The sequence below is a fragment of the Lottia gigantea genome (genome assembly GCF_000327385.1).
Source record: "Lottia gigantea unplaced genomic scaffold LOTGIsca_90, whole genome shotgun sequence".
NCBI classification, from domain to species: domain Eukaryota; kingdom Metazoa; phylum Mollusca; class Gastropoda; family Lottiidae; genus Lottia; species Lottia gigantea.
In genome coordinates, this window is record NW_008710951.1 from 455,625 (window position 1) to 465,916 (window position 10,292).

Consider the following 10,292-nt stretch of genomic DNA (forward strand, 5'->3'; position numbering starts at 1 on the left):
TTTTATTATGACTAGAAACTCTTATATAATAATCTTAAAATTTTAAAAATCAGAAATACTTTGGGCAAGTCTACCGTGTTTCACTGTAGGCGGTAAACCTTGTATTTAGATAGCACATGGCCAATCACGTGCAAACTATATGTGTGCTGAGGACAACCATAATATGAATTGTCGTCTGCCATAGGTAAGAAAAATTCAGATGCCTGTGCGAGTACTTCTGAGAGTCGGCTTTCACCCCCTATTGCCTAATATGAAAAGGTGTTCTACGTATTCTTTCCATTGGCTGAAATAACTTAATGTCTAATTGATAGATTCATCCTTATGAGATTTCATTACTTGTTCAAGTACCAGCTGTAAGCAAGGAAATAGGCAGCACTATTCCTATTTTCTGTGCTCCATGGCTGTAAGCAGTAGTCCAGTTTGTTACAGAAACATATAATCAGTTATACATGTATATTGTTTGCTGATTTTCAACATGCAAAAATTCTGGCAATTTCAAAACATTATTTGGCTGTATTCCATTCAGATCTAATTTGTAAACAATATGTACATAAACACTAAAACTGTCTATTCTATATTGGCTTTTAACATGCTATATTCACTTTAGTGCTTTGACTGGAATACTTCCAAATACATAACGATTGAACCCAAAAATAATAGAACAATTTTCACAACAACTTGGCAGCAATAATGGTAAATAAATGTCCATTAGAATTGTGGTTATTTTCACAGGACAAGCTCAATATCCCACTGCATGCCTTTACACTGTAAAAATTGACTTGATTATAATGTATTACAAGATTCAATCCCAGCAACACATTGTAAATCTCAAGTTAGATAAGTGTGAAATTTATTCCAAGATTAGAAGATGGTTGTTAATAGTTGCAAGAAAGGCAATACATGTTCACTCTTCATTTCAGAGATTGAAACGGTATATCAACTAAGTAAATGTTAATCAATATTGCATACAGTAATTAAAATAGTACCATCAATGAGGTAAACTCTAACTGTTGTTTGATATCATCTGGTGATAACAAAACTTGTACAGTTTATATTGCATGCAGTTTTGTTCAATTTTTGGCACAAAATATAGAAAAGTTTCATTCAATGAGGTATTGATAGGGTGAACTTAGGTTCAGTGTCTTTCGTATAAAATCTCTTTTTCTTCTCAGGCAATGGAGTAGTCTCCCTTTTGGAACTCCAATGATAAACTATTTCTTGATCAGACGGACATGTTTTCCGGAAAGTGTCATTACTATATGCTGTTTCCATGTACCGCCAAAAATGTGTAAATTTCCTGGGAATATGGAAATCTTTGAAGGCTTCGGCAGCAATTCTTATATGTTGTAATTTAGGCATCATGAGGCAGTCGAGATGAGATATGTTATCTCCAGCTAGATACTTTGTTTGTGATTTCGCGAGAAAATCATTGATTATTTTAATTTCGTTTAGAAGTCCGTCTGCTGTACTACTCACATTTTTGATAAAAAATGAAAACTTAGAGAAAATGTCCAGACATTGAGAATGAGCTTCGATGTTATCATAACGTAAATCGGGTTTGAGAAAATTCTCATCAATATACTGCACAGTTTCGTCAGAATCAATCAAGATTTCATCTCCATGTTTAAACACAGGTAATCTATTGGCGTATTGTTTAAATTCAGGAGCAGGTCGGGCCATATTTACTGTATTGATATTATACGTAAGAGATTCGCCCTTAGCTTTCAGATCTAACACCATGTAAAATCGTTGACAGAAAGGACAAGCTCCATAACACTCCCCATCCATTCCGGCTTTGACATACAGTACCACATGATTCGAACCATTTTTTCTTCCATTCATTTTGAATTATTTCTGAAAATAGAAAAAGGGATAAGTTTAACATCTCTAATTAAGTATCACTAATAACCAATTAAATAATAACTATATACTTAAAAAATTCATAACAGACCTGTAAATCATGATTCATATGAAATATAAAAAAGTTTTTTGTAATTTAAGAAGGGATTGTAAAGAGGATTTCTAAATTTTTTATGTGTATCGGGGACACTGATAGTATCGACTTACATCATTCCGATTTTCAATCAGACGTCCGTGGTTTCTGCAATTCCACTGAAGCTATGCGTTCTATTATTTCACTATCACAAAAGTCCTGATATAATATAATAGCAGCTTTTGCGATAGTGACATTAAAAAACGCTTACTTTTAATGGAATTGCAGAACCACAGACCTTTAACTGAATATTGGAATTGTGATACTTGATGATATCAATGTCTCTGATACACATACAAATTTTAGAAAACCTCTTTACAATCTCTTTAATCAAGGAGGTAAATTAATGAAATGTTACTGAAATTAAACAAGATTTCATCCTCTCAACCGCAATTAGCTTTCAAGTTTAGGAAATATGACTAATAGTAATACCCCATCCAAGTCTGTTAATAACTGCTAGTTCAACCACTAGGTTGACAGGTAGACCACCCTACAAATTCTAAAAAACTGATTAAGGACTTTGAAAAATTCAGACCAAGCTATCTAAAAGGTTAATATTAATGAATTCAAATGAATAGATTTGACTAATGGACATAATAATATTATACTTATGACATATGATATAATTCTCAGACAAGATACCAGTATATGTAGTAAACATGCCTGTTATCAGCCCTGCTCTAAAAACTAAATATTGTATTATTAATATGTTACCTTACCAGGCTATCTGTGTCTGTAATAGAAGTCCCAATCACAATATTCTAGAATGAAGTTAAAGGAAGGTCTACTAAATGTCAAGGTATGAAGGTAGAATTGAAAGGCATTCTGAGAAAGATTCCAGCCTGATATTGGCAAGACTTGGCACTGAGCCCCAGTAAACAACTGATTTAAAGATACCATTCCTTATTCATTTCATTCATTCACTAATTTCATGCTTGTTTTCTCCAGTATTTCTTTGACTACTGTTTTCAATTTCAAAATGCATCAACACTATGGAAGTGTCACATGGAGCATCTGAGAGGGTCTACCAACATTGAATTTATTTTGGGGCAAACAAAAGTATACAAATCATATTTATAAATTTGTTAGAAATATAAGGGGGGGGGGGAGGGGTACAATCAATCAGGGTGCAAACCATTCTCCCTGTTCCTCAAATGCAGCCGCCACTCTTCAAAAGGCAAGCAATATTGTGTTTTGTTTCAAAGACTTTTTTTTAGGTTTTCCAAAAAATTTCAATGTTTCAAAATAATAATAATTAAGGATATCACAAATAAAATAGTTTGTGAGAAAAGATGATTGTGTACACCTGAAGACAGCAGGTTGTAGGGGCTGACATATAAAAAGCATACTAGACGTTCAGATGGGACAATAAACTACACACTGGGACTGCACTACAGGCTGTGAACGTCCCTCAACAGTTAGATATCAAAAAAGAATTAGGTTATTACTGCTGTTCTTGTAAAATTTCCCTCATGGCACACTGCCACATCATTAGCCCCGTTAGGTGCAGAAGAGTAGGACGTAGGCTTAAACTTCATTCCATTCATTGATAAATGTTTAAGATCTTTAAACTGCAGTATGATATTAACATTAAGTAGAATCTGCCACCTGAATGTTATAATGTTGATTTTAAGATAATTAGAAAATTTAAACGAGAAAATGATTTTCAACACCTCATTTATTTATACTGCTGCTCTTTTTCTCATATTACTAATTTAGTTTATCTTCTTTATTTTAAATAGTGGGTACAGTGGTGTTTAAACAATGGTGAGGGGGCAGAAAAGAGGCTGCCCTGGCTATGCCCTTACGCTCTTATTTTCAAATTACTATCATTTAACTTTAAGAAAGAATTGCCTATTAGCTGTTCTTGGCAATTCTTTGGCCACCTCACAGAAACAACACTGGTTGGACATTGTAACCACTGGTTGGACATTGTAACCACTGGTTGGACGTTGTAACCACTTGTTGGACGTTGTAACCACTGGTTGGGCATTGTAACCACTGGTTGGACATTGTAACCACTGGTAGGGCATTGTAACCACTGGTTGGGCATTGTAACCACTGGTTGGGCATTGTAACAACTGGTTGGGCATTGTAACCACTGGTTGGACATTGTAACCACTGGTTGGACATTGTAACCACTGATTGTAATTGAATATACTCTAAAATGGGAATAAAGAATAATACTGTTTGTAAGTTTAACTTTGATGTGATATAAATTGGTAAAATTAACATTAAATAACACAATCATGCAATCATGACACTCCCTTGCATTCCTAGGGAACTAGTCATGGTGGGAAGCCGGTGAATACATTTAACGCGATTTTAGATGGCCCGAAGGGGGGTGGGGTGCATGACCAAAAAATTACGCCCTAAATACGCCACTGAACGTGACATAATTCTCAGATTAGGAAGCAATATACTATACTAATTAAGATATACAAATTTTAATGATAAAAGAAATGCCACCTTAAATATTCTTTTTCATTTTTCATCTTCCAAAATCTTTTTACTCAGAAGATTTTATTGAAATCACCTTGATATGATATAATTCTCAGACAAGATACCAGTATATGTAGTAAACATGCCTGTTATCAGCCCTGCTCTAAAAACTAAACAAAATTTTTATCTCTTAACTAACATATTGCTACAAAAAAATGATGTTAAAAAATTTCTGGTCTGGTAAGATTATCTCAGTATGAGATAATATAGACTGTATCTAAACTTACTTTAACATAGTAATATTGAGAATGAAATGAAATGAAATAATTAGATGAAATGAAATATGGTGGGGCCAATTCATGTTCATTGCCATGACAAACAGATAGCCAGTATATATGATAGTAATATAGCCAATTAGTTAAAGGAACAACAGAAAGTATAAGGTGATTATAAAGTTGCAGAAATCCATCTAAATATTAAGCATGCCTTAAGAGAAATGTTTGCATAAGAGAGTCCTTAAACACATGAAAGACCTAATTTGCTGATTCCAGTAAATCCTATTTGAAAAATTTTAAATTTAAAAATCTTCTTCTAAAAAATGACCCAATATTAAACTTTGAAAGCCTGATAAACTGTAGTTTTAGAAGATTATAATAGAAATTGTACCAGTCATTGATGATGTTAGATTATTAAATAAGTAGATATCATATTGGTGTGAAATATCTTCACCATGATACACATTAAAATACAGTAACAAAATTCTGACACCCAACCAGAAGTAAACCTGAAACATGTACTTATATATGAAATAATTTTTAAATATGATCTTTAAGGGGCTAATAATAAGAATATTGAATTTTAACTGAGCCTTGCTCTGAAATGTATTTCAAATCTTTAACAACTAAAATATAAGAGTAAAATCATAAATAAATCACAAACTATTTATCAATGAGGTTATCAAAATAGACTGGTGATTGACAGATGAATGTGAAATATTTTAATCTATCTATTAGTTTACTTTCACCTTATTAATAAATATCATTAGTTATTATCAACTCATGGTTAATATCAAAATAGTATTACAATATTATCTCACCCTCAACCTACGGTAGGTTACCTTGTTCCCAACCGACAAATAAGCACAATCACTAAGGACATCCAGGAATATCACTTGCAAGATAGCAATGCCCCAATAGTACAAATCATAAAAGTAGAGGTCTACAAGAAGCCAGCCCAGTGGCTCAACAACCATAGGGACCAGTTGAACCAAGTCCATGGGCCTCACCTCCAGAAAAAATGCCGGAGAGCATGTTGGAAAAATAAATTAACCCGGGGAAAGGCCCCAGCTCATCCAGTTGCGCCACTGTGCCTATCTTCTTACCTGTGTTGGTAGAATATGCAGAAAAGATCCGTACAGTTCCTGCTAGCCTTGTAAAAATTACAGTAATGCCGAGAAGCAACCTGTTACTGTTGTGTATTATACCGTTTCCTGCAATCTTCAGTCTGATATTATTAGCCTAGTTCTAGACTAGTCACGTACTCTTGAGTTACCTTCACACGATACTCGACAATTCGTGGTTTACTAATATCATACAGGTGTGATACTATTACCACACTTTACCTATATATTAGTTTATTACTCTCGATTCTGAAGCCTCGGGTCATAAAGTGGAGGGGGTCCTGAAAGTTCTAATTTTGAGGTCATTGTATGTGGAAGGTATAGAACAACCTTACTCGAAATTTTGGCAAAGGTTTTAACGGTTAGGCTTAAAACGTATCTTATATTTTTTTTTATTAGGTATATTTCAATAGGCCGATGACCAAAGAATATTTGAATGAGTAGATTCTCTCGATGGACATCTTAAGATGGTTCTCCTGGTAGTCACCATTTAGTCCAAGGGTTTTGAGGAACCTTGACCGATTGCTTTACTCTCTTGGTGGACACCATAAGTAGATTCTCTTGATGGATACCATTAGTATGTTCTCCTGCTGGACACCATATAGTTTCTCTCTTGGTAGCCACTATTCGTAGATCTCATATGATTTTCCAGGGGGGACTTATAGGTACCAAGACAGCAATTGCTTATCCACATAGATGATCAAGCAGTACCAAATGTGTCATATTTTGTCATATCCAGGTATTTAATACTTGGATTAAACTTAACGGGGAAAATGAACAATTAAGCAAAGACTTAATTGTTGAAACGTAGTGTATATACAATACTACCATGGAGTGGGCCTAGAATATCAGAAAATTGTATTCCGTTAACAGGAAGACATTGTAGACATTGTAATCTCGTACTACATGTACACGTCTGATTGAAATTAAAAGTCAGCTGTTAATTTAATTAAAGTAGCAGACGTGAATCCAGACACCTGACTCATTACATCATCTCGGTTCCTGGTATAATCATCTTCAAATCTTTTATTTTACAGGAAATTCGCAGGATTCTGGTGCCTTGCCAGATAAGATTCTCTTCACTCGGTCCTACGCAATTTATAACTTGATTCCATTTCTCAGAAAGGTTTATTAATTGGTAATATCAGGTAAATGATAGATGAGGGGTATGCGACTGAATGTATCCTATTTATTTTAAACTTTCCATATCATTGCAATGCAATTTCGAAAGTGGAATTCGATCTTGTACAAAACTGTTAGAGACAAATTGTAAGTGGAATTCAAATTTTGAAAAGTGTTTTAGACCAGGCTTCTCAAATCAGGAACTAGTATTACAGCTCTAAATTACAAATGTAGAAATGAAATTGAATTCATGAAGTTTTCTGCGCCTACAAATATAGAAATTTGGTATGCGAATACAACGATGGGGCCTATACGGTGATTTAAAGACTTTGACGACTGCATCTCTTTAATTACGAGATAGTTGAAATATTAATTGACTATTAGATTTAACGAGTTAATCAAAAGGCCGGCCACGAGGCAGGTGGATAATTTATCACTAATTAGGACATCAGGTAAAATTTAATTAACATCTTGAATACCTCCACCCCTTATTTATTTGATAAGGCGGCTTTGTAATAAGAGTTCTTTAATATTATGATTAAGTATACGATACTACCTCATAGAATGACAACAAAATTGAATTTTGAAACTTGGTTTAAATGAGTCTTTGCTCATCAGCTGACTTACCTGGTGTTTGAAACTTTAAATTTTATGTCCATTCTAAGAGGTATAAGTATTCCTTTAATAGCATATCATTATGCTTCGTACTATTATGGTTCCAGATTTCAGTTTTTTGTGGGGTTTGCTTTGGTATGCTATATTTTTAATTACCATATCCCTTTTGAAAACCGAGTTACACGAAATTACTTTTCATGAATTATTTATTAAAAACCTTTACGGGGAGCAATTACTTGGGATTGGTTTCTAAATATACATGTCAAAGATTCATATAACGATGCATTTGTAAGCCCTCAAAGTATCCCTCAAGACAAAAAGGATTGTTTTTGCTAAATTGTAATGTTGGAGTATATATCACAATCTGTACAAAACTCGTGAAAACTACAAAATTGTGTGAAATTCCTTAACCAACATGAGAATATTATACCCTATAAATAGGCCTACCAATATATAGTAAAAGAAAACATACTATAAATATCGATTATAAAAAAATATACAATATAATGATTGATTTTTGTAACACCTGGTATGAAATATTACTGCAATCTGACATCTGCAACATTCGTCATCAATGAAAAAACTAATGAATTTAGACTGACATTATCCCAGCAATAGGTATATGTATAAAATTAGCCCAGGATGACAGGTCCTGCATAGATCATCACTTATGCATACTATGCTTAGGGAAAATATCAATTGCATATGAACACTTAAAGCTATAAGAAAAAAAGTTTGATAATGCAATTGAATAGGGTGAAATTCATCATATTGGCATAGCTCACAATATTTTCGTTTTGAATCGCCTTAAAGCGCAAAAGATTGATTATTCTCATTCAATTTCAGGCATAAGGATTTTAGGCAATTCTGTGTAAGGTGCTTCAAAGTAAATTATACAAATAAACACAAAAAATAAATTTCTTTAAAATTGTATAAAATAGCGGGTGACTTACTGATTCAATCCGGTGTAGGTAACGATGGTAAATTCGTCTGCTAAAAATAAATTTACCTGAGATATTTAACAGGATTAGAAATCAGCCAAGGTTTATACTAGGGAGATTTCCATTCGTTAATTTTCTTAATCTATTTTTATCAACTAATGGAAGTTGTTGATAGATGATCGGGGGAGGTTCCTACCATATTAAGACGAAGCGTGTCGAATAACAAAACGTGTAAAAGTGAAAGTAGTATTTCTAATAGTAGAAGAATCGTGATTTGATTCTGCAGGGACATTTCATTATGTTTAACTGGGATCTTGACAGTATACCTTTCTTAAAGTAATCGAACTCTTCCCACAAACCCTTTAATTCTCGAAGGAATTTCTTTCAAACTCTTATTTATGAATCTGGTAGATTGGCAATAGTTAAAGATGGCTTTCTTTATTTTTATTGTCAAATAAAGCAAACTATTTGATTAATTGATGTTTCTGTTGAATTACCATTATTCTTAATCATATCAGTATAATTCTTTTTGCATATAATTAAGAGTTTTAACCAATCGTAAATATCCATGTATTTACAGTCTGGATAAACAAAAGAAGTCTTTTTGACTTTTCTTGATTGGTCCCTCCTTGGAATTCTGCTAGTAATTCTCTTCTTAGTTAGCTAATTAAGTCATTAGAACACCTCTAATATAGGTATTAGCATTTTCATTTTCATAAATATAGATAGCTTGCCAGGCAAGGTAACATACGCCTACTGGCAGCTGTAGGCGTAAACATTTGATTAAACAGTCTTTAGTGACTACAGGGTTGCACAATATAGCTAATAGAGTGAAACGTCAAGTCAGACACGATATTTCGGTGAAATATTATCCGATCATCGCGAAAATCGATAGGGATCATCTTCATAATGACATTGACATACAAAATAAAAATCAAAAGAATCTGTAAACAATTGTAGCCTGTAGAGTGAGCACGAGTTGCACAATATAGCTAATAGAGTAAAACGTCAGGTCAGACACGATATTTCGGTGAAAAATTATCCGATCATCATGAAAATCGATAGATCATCATGAAAATCAATAGGGATCATCTTCATAACGACATAGACATACAAAATAAAAATCAAAAGAATCTGTGAAGAATTGTAGCCTGTAGAGTGAGCACGAGTTGCACAATATAGCTAATAGAGTAAAACGTCAAGTCAGACACGATATTTCGGTGAAAAATTATCCGATTATCACGAAAATCAATAGGGATCATCTTCATAATGACATTGACACACAAAATAAAAATCCAAAGAATCTGTAAAGAATTGTAGCCTGTAGAGTGAGCACGAGTTGCACAATATAGCTAATAGAGTAAAACGTCAAGTCAGACACGATATTTCGGTGAAAAATTATCCGATCATCACGAAAATCAATAGGGATCATCTTCATAATGACATTGACACACAAAATAAAAATCAAAAGAATCTGTAAAAAATTGTAGCCTGTAGAGTGAGCACGAGTTGCACAATATAGCTAATCGAGAAAAACGTCAAGTCAGACACGATATTTCGGTGAAAAATTATCCGATTATCACGAAAATCAATAGGGATCATCTTCATAATGACATTGACACACAAAATAAAAATCAAAAGAATCTGTAAAAAATTGTAGCCTGTAGAGTGAGCACGAGTTGCACAATATAGCTAATAGAGAAAAACGTCAAGTCAGACACGATATTTCGGTGAAAAATTATCCGATCATCACGAAAATCAATAGGGATCATCTTCATAA

General features: G+C 33.5%; 1 protein-coding gene across 1 annotated transcript; it reads right to left on the reverse strand.

The window, feature by feature from the left end:
• Positions 1–1,212: 1,212 nt before the first annotated feature.
• On the reverse strand, positions 1,213–1,812 carry LOTGIDRAFT_56892 (hypothetical protein; the record flags this gene model as incomplete). The annotated part of the gene is made up of 1 exon (XM_009068463.1): positions 1,213–1,812. A coding segment is annotated over one exon (600 nt), but the record flags the coding sequence as incomplete, so codon positions are not given.
• Between the last annotated feature and the right edge of the window lie 8,480 nt (positions 1,813–10,292).